The 19,140-nt window shown below is 42.1% G+C and overlaps 1 protein-coding gene across 5 annotated transcripts in view; it reads left to right on the plus strand.

The window, feature by feature from the left end:
- Window positions 1–4,755, plus strand: part of SCEL (sciellin) — a 90,304-nt gene extending 85,549 nt beyond the window's left edge. For 4 of the 5 annotated variants that reach the window (XM_075129175.1, XM_075129172.1, XM_075129164.1 and 1 more), the window contains 2 exons: window positions 104–206; window positions 314–4,755. In XM_075129175.1, coding sequence (XP_074985276.1) covers window positions 104–206; window positions 314–348 — 138 coding nt within the window. In that variant the 3' untranslated portion in view covers window positions 349–4,755. The remainder of the gene's footprint in view (window positions 1–103; window positions 207–313) is intronic. The other variant, XM_048852825.2, reaches the window with a different exon arrangement.
- Window positions 4,756–19,140: the final 14,385 nt, after the last annotated feature.

A 19,140-nucleotide genomic window follows, 5' to 3' on the forward strand; every position in this document is an offset into this window, starting at 1 on the left:
AATTCTGTCCTTGGATGCTTACATGCTGGAACTTAAATAAATATTAGACAAATTTTTGGATGTGTTTTTTACATAAGACTGTGCATATAATTATGTGTTAAAGTGTGAAGTGTGCAAAAGACCTCTGGAAGATCTGAAAGCAGGAGACAGCATTTGGATTTACAGAAATACTGTACATTGTGAACCCTGCTATTTCAAAATTAAAGGTAAGTTGTAGGAAGATTACACTGTAGCAGATTGGATTAAATGCTCTGTTTTCTCTCTCAAATTTCCAAAGTATCTTTCACAAAATGCAATACCATTTTTGTTTCAGTGACGGTTTCCGGTGACATCTGTCACACTGTCTAGAGTGGCTCACAGCCGTGAGTGCCAACATCAGGGCAGACTGTCAAGAAGCAGGGCAGAGACCCCAAACTAGTTGTATGTTCTATAATTAGATTGCACCAACCCAGTAACAAGTGTGAATTTCTAAGCATTATAACAATCTTACCATGGAGTCACAGACAGTCCTATTGGGCAGTCCAGTCTAACTTGCCACCCACGCAAGCTGAACTTAGTGATACAGTAACTCTCCACTTAACGTCCTCTCACTTAACATTGTTTCGATCTTACGTTACCCTAAAACTTGAGCCGGGACTGCTACCCATAGGAACGGTAAGCCTAGCCCAAAGTCCCCTACCCATAGAAACCCTAATGCTAGGGAGGAGATGCCTACCCATAAGAACTGTAATGCTGGGGTGGGGATGCCTACTCATAGGAAGCCCAACCCTAGCACGGTGATGCCTACCCATAGTATCTGACCACTAAGTATCTGGCCCCAATATCTCTTTACAACAATTCAATTGCCTTCATTTTTGTGTGTTTAGAAAGTGTTTGATTGTCTATTTGCTGTGATGCTTCTACTCAGTCTTTTCTTTGTCTTGCAGAAAAATGGATCTACTAGTTTTGGCTTCCAGAAACTAGGATAAAGATACACCAGTATTTAGTTAAATACATCTTCCTAATAATTAAACCTATGTAAAATGTTTAATTTTTTTTGTTAAGACTGACATATTCTAAATATAATATTACTAAATAGTCACTATAGGAACATAGTCTATGAGACTTAAAATGACTATAAATACTTCCAGAAAGCAACAGAATGTATGGTTCAGTATGTCCATCAGATGAATGAAAGTTATTTCTACATGTGATTTAGCAAAAGTAGAAATGTATCATATGGAAGGACATATCTCTGCCTGTGAGTTTTGAAGGACCTGTTTTCTGTTTATCCAAAATATGCCTGGTAACAAATAAAGAATTGTTATCTTTATATGCTATGTTTTTAACATTGATACATTTGTAATCAATGTGTTTTTGAAAACCAGTGGTCTTATGGTTATCCAGTACAGTTATAAAATGTATACTCTACATGACATTACTTTCTTATATACAGTATACACTTTTGCAAGGTGGTGGATGCAAACACCTTGTGACTGCTAATTATAAAGAACATAAAAAGCACTTTTCTTGGCATAGAAAATATATTAAAGAAATGAAAAGAACTGTTCATTATTTGTCACAATACATCTGTTCACAAAGAGTCAGCAATATTCTGCATTATTCACTGAGAGTCATAAAGTAGTTCAGTGATTTATTGAGCTACAGTGATAGTTTTGGCTCCTGCATTCTGTCTTGGGATCTTTGCTTGATCTTTTACATCATTAACATTATTTGACATTATTAACATTAATTTTTTCTCCTTTGTATCTCAGCAAAAAATCATTGATCAAGTGTGACTATGAAAGAATACTTTTTTTTCAAAGGGGTAAAAAAAAAATAAAAATGCATGTGGAAATCAACTGATTCCCAGACAAAAACCTACTGGTGAAAGGAGCGTTTAGTTGAAAGAACTACCTGGGTATTTCTTATTCCTTCTCTGCTGTTACTTAGAAGACAACTGGGTAATGCAGATCAAAACAATTTATTTGAGGAAAAGTTAAACTTAATGGGCTAGATCTTGCAATGTGGTCAAGCAGCATGGAGTGCACGTCATGTATAGTCTGTGCAAGGGTGTGGCTTAAAGTTCACCTTTGCAGTCCTATTATTTTGCTACTCTTCTGTGCAGTTCAGTCCCCCTGCAGTGTGAGGGCTGCTGCAATTTAAGCAGAGTTGCAATGGTCACAAGGGGCTAAAAACAGGTGAAGATTAGCATAGTGCAGGGTGTCCTGTCCATACTTCCTTCGTCCAGACATGTCCGCCCCTGTCTTTCCTGTCAAATCTGTAGCAGTAGGGGTAATAGGCATGAAAGTCCCTCAGCTGTACCCTCTTTCAGGGCCTAGTTAAGATGGCTTCACAGGCAGATTGTGTAGGGCAAGGCAGCGCTTACATAAAAGATTATTTGGCCTACTGGTTTTTATGAAACCTTCTTGTGAATTAATTAAAGCAACTTTAATAAACATGTTACTGTAAATATGAATCCTGGTTTGAGCCAACTGCTGACAAATACTTTCCAGTTAAAGAGTGCTGGGACTTCTCTGCTTCATAAGGGAACAATGTCCACAATGACGTGGAGAGAGTTGGTCCAAAATATTACTAGAGGATACATATTCAGTATGTGGAAGCCTGGTGGAAGCCTGCACCGGGACCAACTGAGATTGGCTGTGTGTGGTTACAGAAGAAGTTATGAATTAGAAACATAGCACTGGGATCTAGAGGCCAGTGTTGTCCACATCTGATATTTTGTTTCAGTCCATTGCAAAGGTTAGGGGCCAGTAGAAAATCTAAACAAATGTGGGGGCATTTAGATCTGGGGATTTGATTCAGGCCCGTCCATAATAAAAATGTTCAGTGGCTGGGAAGCAGCAATATAAAAATAATAATACATAATTCTGTGCTCATGAATTCATACTTGATAAGCAGCCATGGTAATTGTGCCATATGTTTTATTGTTGTTTTTATTATATGTATATATGTGCTGAAAAGTAATAACAGTTTTTTGGCGCTTGAAGTTTAGCACATAAAAGGACTGGAGAGTAGTATCTATTTAAAAATATCATATTAACATCTCAATGCTCATGTAGCAAAACTAAATCGCTTTTGCATCCTTTTTGCATATCATTAGCGTATAATGTTTAATTTTTCTTTGACTGGTGCTTCATGGAAACATCCAAAGGAACAGTTTTGCAGGCAGCTGTTTTAATGAATCCTTTATCTTCAATAATGCCTTAAATTATACTGAAAAGCTGCATTGAGGGATGCTATAGTAAATTATGTGGGTTTTTGTGATTCATCAAGACCATTTTCTCGACATGTAATGGATACTTCATTTTACAAAGCAGGGGCACAGCTCCAAAGAAGGGGAGGAATCAAGCAATAAGGAAAAAATAATACAAGCATGGAGAAAGAAATAATCTTTATAGAATGGGAAAGTAGATATTAATATGTTTCAAAGATGTAGTTTACTTGAGGATTACTCACTTATTGAATAACACAGGTGTGACAATTAGGGTCCAGATACCCTAAATGGAGAAAAGGGTGTCTGAAACCCCAAAGAACAAGCAACTGAATCAACAGCTTGTATATAATGTTATGTATAAATATGTCTCGTAAAATCTCTGCTGAAAGCTTGTAATGTTCTGAACTTAAGAGTCATTAGGAGATATGTATGCAGGTTATGTTTATGAATGTATGCATGTATATGCGTGTAGAAAATGGCAATTGTAATTGGGGGACCTTCCAGGCTAGTTGTTTACACAAAACTCCCAGCACCTAGCATTTTACAACCCAGAAAAAATCAATGATGGACCATTAATGTTAATGGAAAGACATTGACACTGAAAAGGAAACACCATTCTTAGGCCTTGTCTACACTACACAGTTAAGTTGACGTAACAGACGTACAGCCATCGCACTAATTACTTTGGTTTTTCATGTCCATGCTACAGTTCCCCTGCCAGTGGTGCTAATCCTCACCACAAGCGCTTGCACCGACTTAAGTGTGGCAGTGTGAGGCGCTGACAGCCCAGTTCTGTAGACTTTGCATGAATCCTTCAGCTGGGAGTTCCACTGTTGGATGCTGATAGCCCGGGCTGTCGGCTCTGTGCAGAGCCCCACTGCCTGATGCTGACAGCTTGGGCTGTTGGCTCTGTGCGGAGCCCCGCTGACCAGTGCTGACAGCCTGCATGGCACTGACGGGCAATGTAAATAATGCAGGGTCTACACAGACACTGCACTGTCCTAACTACATCAACCTAAGCACTACTCCTCTTGTGGAGGTAGAGTTATTAGGTCAGTGTAGTGGAGGACTTATAGTGGCTGCATTGTGCTGTAGTGTAGACACAGGGCTAAGTCGACATAAGGTTGAATTTGTAGTCTAGACCTGGCCTTAGAAGACTAAGGAGGAGGAAGTTTCCCCTGCTCTGCGTTACAATTGTCTGAAAGAAAGAGGGAAAAAAACCTGCAAACCCTGTTACAAAGGAAGGGAGGATTTTGAAGTGACGTCTATCGAAACAGAGGGCCAACATCTAAGTGGGATGCTGTCTGTGAAACACTGGATCCCCTTTCAGACAGAGGGCATGCTGGGAAACTGTTCAGAGGCAGTGGTTAATTTGTATTAGAAAAGGGAATTTAGCTAATATAGACCTACAGTGCCTGATGATGCGTCTTTATGGTTATTTTCTGAGTAACTTGTATGTTTTCGCTTTTCCTTACTATTTCCATCTTTGAATCTGTGATTTTTCCATTAAATAAACTTTTTGTTTATTTTTACCCCAAGCAGGTCTCTAGTGTGCAGACTGTGTGTGTGCCAAAGTGAACTGATATTTGGGGCAGGTTTCATGCCATTCTGTGATGAACCAGAGGGGAAAAGCCCAAGTGTCTGGTAGTTAAGAATTCTGGGAAATAGATTTGTGGAGACTTGGGACCAGAAGGTGTTGTTGAGGGCACTCTGCAAGGAGTAACTTGGCTGAAGAAAGCCAGGGTGAAACCTTATGCTTGTAGTCAGACCTCTGAGCCATAGCAAAATGTCATGGCCACTTTATTACACCTTTCATAGGCTGGGTAGTTCCCTTGTGCGCAGCCCATTTACTTGGACTCTATATAGATATCTGGATCTGGTTCTTTAGTCTCTGCTCCCTCATCCTTGCTCTCCTAACACTTCTAACATAATCTGGTCACTTTACCTGCTTCTTAGGCCTCTTCCCTCCCCAGTGATTTGTTCTTGGCTCCCTATGTTGTGTGCTTGGGTGGCAGGTATCAAAGGCAAGGGTAGGCTGTACCTTCCCAAACAACCTAGCATGGCCCTGCCCATGCTCCGCCCCCAGGCCAGGCCCCCTCCTGCAATTTCCAAAGCACACTGCTTGGCTGGCCCAGGCTGGCTAGGGCTGGCTGGCCTGCTTCCTACAGGAAGTCAGGGCGGCTGGTGCTGGGGCCGTGCCGCCTGGAGCATGGGGGCTGGCCACGCCTCCTGGAGCACCGGGGCCAGGAGCACTGCTGCCTGGCACATCAGGGCTGAGGCCTCACCCCCTGGCTGCCCAGCGCTGAGGCTGGGGGCCAGGGCGGGGGTGACCTTGGTTCCTGCAGGCGTGGAGGGGGCAGATGGGAAGGGGCAGGACTGGGCACAAGGGGAGGCACCAGAGGCTAACTTTTCTAACTCTCTAATATATATCATTTTTCTGCTTACTTATTAAATCTCTATATACCCCCCACCACAGGTCTGATTTTGCTCTTACTTACCGTGATGTAAAATCAGTGTAAATCTATTGACATCCGTGGAGTGACTCCTGATTTATACAGGTGTGAGTGAGTGGAGAAGAAAGCGGATTCCCCATTTCCCTGCACCTTGTGAAATCATTTACAGCGATTCAAAGCTGAATGCAAAGTGGGTATGGAACATACCAAATTGGAACGGTCGCATTTTACCCCAATCTGCATAGATGTCAATGACTACACAAGGTGCAGAGCCGTGAATAATCATTCCTATATCAATATATGCAAAGCCTCCTATGTTACCTGTCTCACCACTCATCCCTAGCATGTGCCTTATGATATGTGCCAGAAGCAGGGTGGGTGGGATAGAGTGATACTCTGATACTGCTGCCTCAGGCACTGTCTGCAGGCAGCATCATTTAGAGAAATCTTAAAGCTGCTGTAAGTTACACCAGGGGTTGTTTTCGTGCAAGGTCAGGAGAATGGAAAGGTAGCACCATGTTGCCCACTCCTCAGCTGCACCAGGCACAGGCTCCTCCCTCCTCATTCTCCTGGACATCAATGTGGTATCTGAGCCCTCTTTTCTGTGGGCCTCCCCCAGGGTCAGTTCTTGGCCTTGTGGTTCTTTTCTGTGTAAATTCCCCCTCTCTCCTTTTATCTCTACTGCTAAAAGGACAGTGACAAGTGGCTCAGGACTAAAACGGAGGTTTTTGTTGACTTTTTTGTAACAAAACCAAAGATTAATAGCAATGGCACCACATTGAGATCCCACTTCTCATTCTAACCTTCGAGACTCTTTACAACCCCTCTCCTTACTGGTCTGCTCTTATTTCTTGCCTCATCATCCCTGCTGCCTCGCTCCCTCTTGCCAGCAGTGCCAGCCCTGCTAACCCAATCATCTGTTTCTCCAACAATCACCTCTTTTAGTATGCCTCTTTTAATGCTAACTCTTACGTGATTCGTCAGGCCACTGTGTTGTTCTTAAGATCTCTCTTTAAGACCCACGTCTGTTGTGGTGCTTTTAAGAACTCAGCCAGTGATGGTTTTCAGGGCATAGGCAGTTTAGTTAGCACTTTATTTATAGATAATTCATCATTATTAATAATATAATAAATATTTACAACTATTGAAATACAAATATATGTAACAATTGTACTAATTTGACTGAATCTCTCTTTTCTCAACCTTAATATGCACTTGTCTTCCTAGACTGGGAGCTATTTAGGGCAGGGACTTTATCTTGTATATCTTGGTGCAGTGCCTAGCACAATGGGGCCCAATTCTGATTGGGGCCTCTCTGCACTACTACCATATCAAAACATAATTAATAACTATGTGTATGGATCATGACAAAAGCAGAACATCTTCCTCAAACTAACTACCTTGTAGTTTTAATAACTGGCTAGGAGCTTCAGTGCCGTATCACAATTATACATTAACAGCTACATTCTCATTCTCTACACCAAGACTTGCAATTACTTGGTTTTGTCCTATAAAAGTCAATATCAGAGTTTAAATCATGCAGACAACCCATGGGTCAGTCATGACACTATTATGCATTCAACGGACACCTATTTTCAAAGTAATCAGCCAGTTAGTGAGTTTAAAAAAAGGGCATCCAGAACTTAAAATCACCTACCAAGACAACAACACAAGATCTGAATTGTTTCTGAGAAAAAGTTCAAGCCAATATATCTCCTAATGTGGAACAAGGAATTTTTGCTAATCTGCAACTGATGTTCATGAGAGTACTTTTATACCAAAATACTCAAAAGAAGCATAAAAGAGACAGGAGGAGGAGACAGATTAGAGGCAGAACTTTAAAGAAAAAAGTTAAGGACAAGTAGACGCAGAGCTTTTAAAAGTGGAAGATGAGAATTTGGAAAGCAATAATAAGCATACAATCTCAGGACATGTCCATTCATGGAGTGTTGGCATATATTCTGTTGCCACTGAAGTTAATGGTAAAACTTCCAGTGATTTCAACAGAAGCAGGCTCCAACCTTTTGTGTTTAAAACTGGGGTCCTTGCAAACATTTGTTTTATCCTTGTGGGCAAAGCGCAGCCCGGGGGCCACATCTGGTCCTTCAGACGTTTTAATCTGGCCCTCAAGGTCCTGCCAGGGAGTGGGGTCAAGGGCTTGCTCTGCGCGGCTCCCAAAAGCAGTGGCACATCCCCCCTCTGGCTCCTACATGTAGGGGCAGCCAGGGGGCTCTGTATGCTGCCCCGCCCCAAGCGCTGCCCCCGTAGCTCCCATTGGCCAGCAAAAGGGGCCAATGGGAAGTGCAGGGGTGGCGCCTGCAGACAGGGCAGTGCGCAGAGCTGCCTGGCCACACCTCCATGTAGGAGCCAGAGGGGGGACATGCTGCTGCTTCTGGGAGATGCTTGAGGTAAATGCTGCCCAGAGGCTGCACCCTTGACCCCCTCCTTTTCCCCAGCCCTGATCCCCCTCCTGCCCTCTGAACCCCTCAGTCCCACCCTCCTGCACCCCAGAGCCTGTACCCTGAGCTGGAGCCCTCATTCCCTCCACCCGCACCTGCAACCCCCTGAAGTTCTATTATTATGATTTAAAACCATCAAATATTTTGAATTATAAAGTGTTTTGAAGGTGTACAAAGTAGTGTAATTGGTGCTTGCATTTTACTTTACTGCAGGGAGTTAGGAGATAAAGCTATTTACAAGTGAAGGTGGTGTGTATTCATACTCCTATGTTAGCAATGTGTATATTCCCATATTACATGGTGCTTACAGGTTCAAGCCCTATTCTGCATTGGCAAGTGTGTCTAGATTAGGGTTTTGTGCCCATGTGTTTACATTGGTGTAGTTATAGCAGTTTACACTAGGGCTGTCGATTAATCGCGATTAAAAAAGTTAACTCACGATTAACTTTAAAAAATTAATTGCGATTAAAAAAATTAATCACAATTAGTCACCGTTTTAATTGCACTGTTAAACAATAGAAAACCAATTGAAATTTATTAAATATTTTGGCTGTTTTTCTACATTTTAAAATATATTGATTTCAATTACAACACAGTATACAAAGTGGACAGTGCTCACTTTATATTATTATTTTTATTACAAATATTTGCACTGTAAAAATGGCAAACAAAAGAAATAGTATTTTTCAATTCACCTCATACAAGTGCTGTAGTGCAATCTATTTATCATAGATTTTTTTCTTACATATCTGCACTCAAAAACAAAACAATGTAAAACTTTAGAGCCTACAAGTCCACTCAGTCCTACTTCTTGTTCAGCCAATCGCTAAGAAAAACAAGTTTGTTTACATTTCCGGGAGATAATGCTGCCCGCTTATTTACAATGTCACCTGAAAGTGAGAACTGGCATTTGCATGGCACTTTTGTAGCCAGCATTGCAAGGTATTTATGTACCAGATATGCTAAACATTTGTATGTCCCTTCACGCTTTGGCCACCATTCCAGAGGACATGCTTCCATGCTGATGATGCTTGTTAAAAAAAATAATGCATAAATAAAATTGTGACTTAACTCCTTGGGGGAGAATTGTATGTCTCCTACTTTATTTTACCCACATTCTGCCATATATTTCATTATAAGTCTCAGATGATGACCCAACACATGCTGTTCATTCTAAGAACACTTTCACTGCAGATTTCACAAAAAAACAAAGAAGGTACCAATGTGAGATTTCTAAAGATAGCTACATCACTCAACTCAAGGTTTAAGAATCTGAAGTGCCTTCCAAAATCTGAGGGGGATGAGGTGTGGAGCATGCTTTCAGAAGTCTTAAAAGAGCAACAATCTGATGCGGAAACTACAGAACCCAAAACACCAAAAAAGAAAATCAACCTTCTGCTGGTGGCTTCTGACTCAGATAATGAAAATGAACTCGCTTCAGTCTGCACTGCTTTGGATGGTTATCGAGCAGAACCCGTTATCAGCATGGATGCACGTCCCCTGGAATGGTGGTTGAAGCATGAAGGGACATATGAATCTTTAGTGCATCTGCCACATAAATATCTTGCGACAATGGCTACAACAGTGCCATGCGAACGCCTGTTCTCACTTTCAGGTACTATTGTAAACAAGAAACAGGCAGCATTATCTCCTGCAAATGTAAACAAACTTGTTTGTCTGAGTGATTGGCTGAACAAGAAGTACGACTGAATGGACTTGTAGGCTCTAAAGTGTTATGTTGTTTTATTTTTGAATGCAGTTATTTTTGTACATAATTCTACATTTGTAAGTTCAACTTTCACAATAAAGAGATTGCACTACAGTACTTGTATTAGGTGAATTGAAGAATACTATTTCTTTTGTTTTTTTACAGAGCAAATACTGGTAATCAAAAATAATAATATAAAGCGAGCACTGTGTATTCTGTGTTGCATTTTGTATTCTGTGTTGCAGTTGAAATCAATATGTTTAAAAATATTTAAATAAATGGTATTCTATTATTGTTTAACAGTGTGATTAATCGTGATTAATTTTTTTTATTGTGATTACTTTTTTTAATCACTTGACAGCCTTAGTTTACACTTCTCATTCAGTCAAGCCTCTTACCCCCACTGTGATAGTTTGGGGAACATGTCTGTGCCCAGTAATGCATTTCATTTGGTTTTATTAATGTAATTTGTAATTGCAGCCATAATTGCATCATTATGGATTACACCATCCATTTTATAACAGTGATTTAATTTGGAGTGAGGAGACTATATCTGGAAAGCTGTTATAGAGCAATCACAGGTGAACAACATTGAACCACTCTCTTTTGCTTGAACAATGGAGTTTCTGTTGGCAGAGCCTTGGCCTTTGAATGGACTCTTCACTGTAGCCTGTTAGGGTAGAAGGGAGTTGGAGACAGCTGCATTTGCCCCTGCTTCTCCCAGGTTTAAATACATGGCTGGGACACTGACAGTTTCTCTGTTTGACCACCTATCCAAAGATGGCAAGGGACCGTTTCAAAAGGTAGCTGCTTTCTAAGCCAGGGAATCCCTTTCATAGCCAAGAACAGTAGACACAACTGGAGGGAGTGGAAGCAGGAGAGATTTTTGCCTCCCCTAAAGGACTTGGATCAAACTCAGCACTCACAAAAGGGTGTAAGGTCAGACTAAGGAGGTTACGTTCAGGAGTTTGTTGTTTTCCATAGATCTGTAACAATCCTGTGCTTTTTAGGAGCAAAGTGTGTTTGTTTAAGAAGTTCCTTTGATAAGACAGTGTTCCTTGCTGTACTGTTATGTTGTGCCTGAAGGTGTTAACTAGAAAACAGCACTCCCCATAGCTAGGTGATCTCTGGGAGGAAGGTGTCTGAACAAACTGGGGGCTTGGATGGGCTGAGGTACTGGTTCTGGGGTCTAGGTGGCCAGACTGTGTGATCCTACTGCTCAAGAGTGGTGTCAGACAGAGGGTCTGCACCCGAGTTGTGCACCTGAGAGACCCTGAGCGAGGCTCAGTGATCAGTCACAACCCAGACCTAGGGGGCTTAGCAGAATGTGGAATTCAGAAGTTGGAGCCCATCACAACAGTCTGGTGTCCCTTGAGAGAGCAGCACTGGAATGATGGTTGTGACACCCTATCTTTTTGAGTTTCCATAGACTGACCGTCACTTTTTTTTTTATTTTTGTTGGTAATTCAGTCTTTGATTAAAATACATCTAGTGATGAGCAAAAAACTTTAAAGGTGAGATGCTTGGTTTACATAAGAATTCAAATTGTTGCATCCTTATCCAAATCTCTGTTGAGAAAGTGTATGGGAATTCTCACAAAGATGGGTCGGAAATGGTGCAGGAAGAGTGATTTGTGTGGTAGTTCCTGTTCTAATCCCATCTAGATTCAGGAAGTGTAGTGGTTCATTACACGAACATTTCTGGAAATTCAGAAAAGTTTTGTGCCTGGTCCAATTTGAATTTGAAAGAAAGTTTAGGTGGTTTATTTTTTAACCATCGGTCCCTTAATATAGACTCGTAGATTTGAAGGCCAGAAGAGACCATTGTGATCATCTAGTCTGATCTCCTGTATAACTCAGACCATATAACTTTCCCAAAATAATTCCTTTTAGAAAAACATACAATTTTGATTTAAAAATTGCCACCACAACCCTTGGTCAATTGTTCCAGTGGTTAACTACTTTCACTGTTAAAAATATATATCTTATGTCCAGTCTGAATTTATATATTCGTTTATGTTTATTCCCATTTATGCCACCCATTGGATTATGTTATACCTTTCTCTGCTAGACTGAAAAGCCCGTTATCAAATATTTGTTCCTCATATAGGTAGTCAACTAGTCAAGTCACCTTGTAACCTCATTTTTGTTAAGCTAAATACATTGAACTCCTTTAGTCTATTACTATAAGGCATGTTTCTTAATCCAATTCTTGTGGCTCTTCTTTGAATCCTCTTCGATTTATCAACATCCTTTCTAATTTTTGGACACCAGAACTGGATGCAATATTCCAGCAGCAGTCATACCAGTGCCAAATACAGAGATAAAATAACCTGCTCGAGATTCTCGTTTATGCATCGCAGGATTGTGTTAGCCCCTTTTGGCCTCAGCATTGGACTGGGAGCTCTTGTTCAGTGATAATCTATTCCCACATGTTTTTCAGAGTCACTGCTTCACAGGATAGAGTCCCCATCCTGTAAGTATGGCGTACATTCTTTGTTCCTAGATGTATTCATTTAAATATAGCCATACTGAAACTCATATAATTTGCTTTTGTCCATCGTACCAAGTGATTCAGATCGCTCTGTATCATTGATTTATCCTTTACATTATTTATCACTCCCCCAATACTTATGTTCTCTGCAAACTTTATCAGTGATGTTTTCTTCCATGTTATTGATAAAGATGATAAATAGCATAAGACCGAAGAACCAATCCCTGCCCGTTGCTGCTGGAAATACACCTGCAGTTACCCGCACAAAATTATATTTCATTCACACACTCTAGGGGCACCCACCCTTACCCCATTCCTCGGGCTCAGGCATGACCTTACGCTCTGTGAGTTTGCAGGGTCTTTTACCAGTGAAAGAGCCTTACACAGTAATATCCGACCTAACCTCTATTTATTAACAATTAGCAAAACAGAATGCACATGCTAAACATACAATGCTCACTGCAGTAAGGCAGATGAACTTTTCTTGATGGCCAATCAGGATCAGGTCATCTGGGGGACTCCAGCTTCATAGAATATCAGGGTTGGAAGGGACCTCAGGAGGTCACCTAGTCCAACCCCCTGCTCAAAGCAGGACCAATCCCCAACTAAATCACCCCAGCCAGAGCTTTGTCAAGCCTGACCTTAAAAACTTCTAAGGAAGGAGATTCCACCACCTCCCTAGGTAACGCATTCCAGTGCTTCACCACCCTCCTAGTGAAAATTTTTTCCTAATATCCAACCTAAACCTCCCCCACTGCAACTTGAGACCATTACTTCTTGTTCTGTCATCTGCTACCACTGAGAACAGTCTAGATCCATCCTCTTTGGAACCCCTTTTCAGGTAGTTGAAAGCAACTATCAAATCCCCCCTCATTCTTCTCTTCTGCAGACTAAACAATCCCAGTTCCCTCAGTCTCTTCTCATAAGTCATGTGTTCCAGTCCCCTAATCATTTTTGTTGCCCTCCGCTGGACTTTTCCAATTTTTCCACATCCTCCTTGTAGCGTGGGGCCCAAAACTGGACACAGTACTCCAGATGAGGCCTCACCAATGTCGAATAGAGGGGAATGATCACGTCCCTCGATCTGCTGGCAATGCCCCTACTTATACATCCCAAAATGCCATTGGCCTTCTTGGCAACAAGGGCACACTGACTCATATCCAGCTTCTCATCCACTGTAACCCCTAGGTCCTTTTCTGCAGAACTGCTGCCGAGCCATTCGGTCCCTAGTCTGTAGCAGTGCATGGGATTCTTCCATCCTAAGCGCAGGACTCTGCACTTGTCCTTGTTGAACCTCATCAGATTTCTTTTGGCCCAATCCTCTAATTTGTCTAGGGCCCTCTGTATCCTATCTACCTCTCCTCCCAGTTTAGTGTCATCTGCAAACTTGCTGAGGGTGCAATCCACGCCATCCTCCAGATCATTAACGAAGATATTGAACAAAACCGGCCTGAGGACTGACCTTTGGGACACTCCACTTGATACCGGCTGCCAACTAGATATGGAGTCATTGATCACTACCCGTTGAGCCCGACAATTTAGCCAGCTTTCTATCCACCTTATAGTCCATTCATCCAGCCCATACTTCTTTAACTTGCTGGCAAGAATACTGTGTCAAAAGCTTTGCTAAAGTCAAGGAACAACACGTCCACTGCTTTCCCCTCATCCACAGAGCCAGTTATCTCGTCATAGAAGGCAATTAGATTAGTCAGGCATGACTTGCCCTTGGTGAATCCATGCTGACTGTTCCTGATCACTTTCCTCTCCTCTAAGTGCTTCAGAATTGATTCCTTGAGGACCTGTTCCATGATTTTTCCAGGGACTGAGGTGAGGCTGACTGGCCTGTAGTTCCCAGGATCCTCCTTCTTCCCTTTTTTAAAGATGGGCATTACATTAGCCTTTTTCCAGTCATCCGGGACCTCCCCCAATCGCCATGAGTTTTCAAAGATAATGGCCAATGGCTTTGCAATCACAACTGCCAACTCCTTTAGCACTCTCGGATGCAGCGCATCCAGCCCCATGGACTTGTGCTCGTCCAGCTTTTCTAAATAGTCCCGAACCACTTCTTTCTCCACAGAGGGCAAGTCACCTCCGCTCCATGCTGTGCTGCCCAGTGCAATAGTCTGGGAGCTGACCTTGTTCGTGAAGACAGAGGTAAAAAAAGCATTGAGTACATTAGCTATTTCCACATCCTCTGTCACTAGGTTGCCTCCCTCATTCAGTAAGGGGCCCACACTTTCCTTGACTTTCTTCTTGTTGCTGACATACCTGAAGAAACCCTTCTTGTTACTCTTAACATCTCTTGCTAGCTGCAACTCCAAGTGTGATTTGGCCATCCTGGTTTCACTCCTGCATGCCCGAGCAATATTTTTATACTCATCCCTGGTCATTTGTCCAATCTTCCTCTTCTTGTAAGCTTCTTTTTTGTGTTTAAGATCAGCAAGGATTTCACTGTTAAGCCAAGCTGGTCACCTGCCATATTTACTATTCTTTCTACACATCAGGATGTTTTGACCCTGTAACCTCAATAAGGATTCTTTAAAATACAGCCAGCTCTCCTGGACTCTCTTCCACCTCATGTTATTCTCCCAGGGGATCCTGCCCATTAGTTCCCTGAGGGTGTCAAAGTCTGCTTTTCTGAAGTCCAGGGTCCGTATTCTGCTGCTCTCCTTTCTTCCTTGTGTCAGGATCCTGAACTCAACCATCTCATGGTCACTGCCTCCCAGGTTCCCATCCACTTTTGCTTCCCCTACGAATTCTTCCTGATTTGTGATCAGCAGGTCAAGAAGAGCTCTGCCCCTAGTTGGTTCCTCCAGCACTTGCACCAGGAAATTGTCCCCTACATTTTCCAAAAACTTCCTGGATTACCTGTGCACCTCTGTATTGCTCACCCAGCAGATATCAGGGGATTGAAGTCTCCCATGAGAATTAGGGCCTGCGATCTAGTAACTTCCATTAGTTGCCGGAAGAAAGCCTCGTCCACCTCATCCCCCTGGTCTGGTGGTCTATAGCAGACTCCCACCACAACATCACCCTTGTTGCTCACACTTCTAAACTTAATCCAGAGACTCTCAGGTTTTTCTGCAGTTTCATACCGGAGCTCTGAGCAGTCATACTGCTCTCTTACATACAGGGCAACTCCTCCACCTTTTCTGCCCTGCCTGTCCTTCCTGAACAGTTTATATCCATCCATGACAGTACTCCAGTCATGTGAGTTATCCCACCAAGTCTCTGTTATTCCAATCACATCATAATTCCTTGACTGTGCCAAGACTTCCAGTTCTCCCTGCTTGTTTCCCAGGCTTCGTGCATTTGTGTATAGGCACTTGAGATAACTTGCTGATCGTCTCGCTTTCTCAGTATGAGGCAGGAGCTATCCCCTCTTGCGCTCTCCTGCTCATGCTTCCTCCTGGTATCCCACTTCCCCACTTACCTCAGGGCTTTGGTCTCCTTCCCCTGGTGAACCTAGTTTAAAGCCCTCCTCATTAGGTTAGCCAGCCTGCTTGCGAAGATGCTCTTCCCTCTCTTCGTTAGGTGGAGCCTGACTCTGCCTAGCACTCCTCCTTCTTGGAACACCATCCCATGGTCAAAGAATCCAAAGCCTTCTCTCCAACACCACCTGCATAGCCGTTCGTTGACTTCCACGATTCGATGGTCTCTACCCAGGCCTTTTCCTTCCACGGGGAGGATGAACAAGAACACCACTTGCACCTCAAACTCCTTTATCCTTCTTCCCAGAGCCACGTAGTCTGCAGTGATCCCCTCAAGGTCATTCTTGGCAGTATCATTGGTGCCCATGTGGAGAAGCAGGAAGGGGTAGCGATCTGAGGGCTTGATGAGTCTCGGCAGTCTCTCCGTCACATCGTGTATCCTAGCTCCTGGCAAGCAGGAGACTTCTCGGTTTTCGCGGTCGGGGCGGCAGATAGATGACTCAGTCCCCCTGAGGAGAGAGTCCCCGACCAACACCACCCGCCTCCTTCTCTTGGGAGCGGTGGTCGTGGAACCCCCATCCCTAGGACAGTGCATTTCATGCCTTCCAATCGGTGGAGTCTCCTTCTGTTCCCTTCCCTCAGATGTATCATCTAGTCCACTCTCCGCATTAGTACCTGTAGAGAGACCATGAAAATGGTTGCTTACCTGTATCTGCATTGCTGGTACATGGACGCTCCCCTTTCTTCTTCTGGAGGTCACATGCTTCCAAATTTCTTCACTGTCCTCCTGTCCCCGCAGTGCAGCCTGCTCTGAATCTTCAGAACATTGTGTCCGTTGAAGCATATCCTGACGTCTGTCCAGGAAATCTTCAGTTTCTCTTATGCAATGCAGGGTCGATACTTGTTTCTCCAGACCTTGAAGCTTCTCGTCCAATATGGAGACCAGCTTGCACTTTGTACAGACAAAGTCGCTTCTGTCCTGTGGAAGAAAGACAAACATGGCACATCCAGTACAGGTCACAACAGCTGAACACTCCCCATCCATATTACCATCCTACTATGAGCTTCCTCAGGAGTTGTAGTGACTACTCAGAGAAGCCGGCAAGATGTAAGCCTCAGTGGGCTCTCCCCAGGCAAACTCCCTCTGTTAGCCTCTCTGCTGTTCGCTGCTCAGCTGGTTCGCAGCTGACTGGCTTTTTATAACAGTCAGGCCCACTCAAGGCTCACCTGGAACAAAGCACTCCCAATTCACACTTTTCAAACAACCAGTCAAGCACACGGTCAAACTGTCCCCACAACAGACACTCAGATACTTACCAACACAGCCTCCCTAATGCAGCCCTCCTCTCAGGCAGATACCAGGCACTTCTTCACAGTGTGGTTGGTAGGATGTTGAGATCTGGCAGCTCTGATCTTGAGGCTGTGTCCTGGAGTTGGTTCCCAAGCACTTCCTTTTGGACCCTAGTTTATATAGTGAAACTTAAGTCTTCCTTAGCTGTACCTTAACAAATCATTTTACTAAAATATTACTAAACAATTTTCTAACCAATCCTAACAGACTGTAAAACAATCCTTTAACCAATTATACCCCATCACCTTAATTGATTTACATCAGCAAAATTAATTATGTAACAGACAGAAAGAATCAAGAACCAGACAGAGACCATACAGATAAACAATAGAGAAGTGGGGACCACAAAGACAAAACAATAAAGAAATGAGGATTTCACAACACAACTATTGATAAGTGATTTCTTGCCAGACAGAATGCTATCAAACTAAGTTTTCTTTAATCATCTTAAGATCTGTTTCTTTATCTGGTGATGATGGATGCTATTAGGACAGGATCATCTTCTTAACAGCCTGATATTACATTGTTTTAATGTAATTTAAATGGAATGTGAGGTTGTGACTTTCTGCTTCTTGGCTAATGGCTGCTGCTCTCCTAATATGGTTGCAGACAAAGGCCTTAGGCCTTGTATGGTTGATTCCTTGTTTACAATTGTATTATGGGACCTATCAGGTAGGCAGTTTTTAAGCCATTTCATGTGTGCCATGTTAATTATATATCTGTGGTGTCAATTTAAATGCCATACTGAAGTCTAACTGTATTTTAGCTACGCTATTGCTTTTATCAACCAAACTTGTAATCTCATTAAAAAAATTAAATTAGTTTGACAGGTTCTATTTGCCATAAACCCATGTTGATTGGCATTCTATATTACTCTCCTTTAGTTCTTTATTAATCAAGTCCCATATCAGCCATTCCATTACCTTGTCCAGGCTCAATATAAGACTGACTATAATTACCTGGTTCATTCTTTTTACACTGTTGGCACAAATTAACTTTCTTCCAGTCTCCTGGAACTTCCTTAGTGTTCCAAGACTTACTGACATTCAACATTAATGGTCCAGTGAACTCCTCAGCCATCTCTTTTAAAACTCTTGGATGCAAGTTAACTGGACCTGCTGATTTTAAAATGTCTAACTTTAGTAGCTTCTGATTAACATCCTCCAGAGATACTAGTGGAGTGGAAAGAGCATTGTCACCATCATATGAATGACTACATCATCTGTTCTTTCACAAATACAGAACAGATTTATTGAACACTTCTGCCTTTTCTGCACTATTATGGATAATTCCACCATTTCCATCTAGTAATGGACCAATACCATTGTTAGGATTCTTTTTGTTCCTAATATACTTGAAAATGCCTTCTTATTGCTCTTAACTGTGCTGGCCATAGATTTCTCCTTGTGCCCCTTTGCTTCTCTTATCTATTTTCTACCATTGCTAGATTCTGATTTATATTAATTACTATTAACTTCTACTTTCTTCCACTTGTTATATATATATTTTTATAGCTAGCTTCACTCCCCTTTTAAATCACGTCATTTTTAAACCAGTATGGCCTTCTTTCTTGACTGTAGAATTGTGGCTTTTGGGGCGCCTAGTAAAGTAGTCTTAAACAATTCCCAATAATATGCTTATACAGTTTTATAGCAAGAAAAGGACATCCAACCTAACATACAATGTTCTTTGGGGTTTTATTCAATCACAGTATCCTGTTTTTTCACCTTGTCCTTCAATCTTTTCCTTCTCAGGAAACAAATCTACTATAGGGACTGATGTGGTGTGTGAATTATTCAGATGTTCCTTGTGTGACACTGCACCCCATATTCTTCACAGTGATATCATGATATGATTATGACATAGTTATGATGTATTTTATGCAAGATAGGTCATGTGAGATGATATTGAAAAGATTATGATTTACTGAATATGATATCCTATTTGTATGCATATATCATTTTTGTATCTGAAGTTAGGAATATTGACTATGTATCTGTATTACAAATGTGTTTATACATGAGGCAC

The sequence above is a fragment of the Caretta caretta genome, chromosome 1 (assembly GCF_965140235.1).
Source record: "Caretta caretta isolate rCarCar2 chromosome 1, rCarCar1.hap1, whole genome shotgun sequence".
In the NCBI taxonomy this organism is placed as follows: Eukaryota; Metazoa; Chordata; order Testudines; family Cheloniidae; genus Caretta; species Caretta caretta.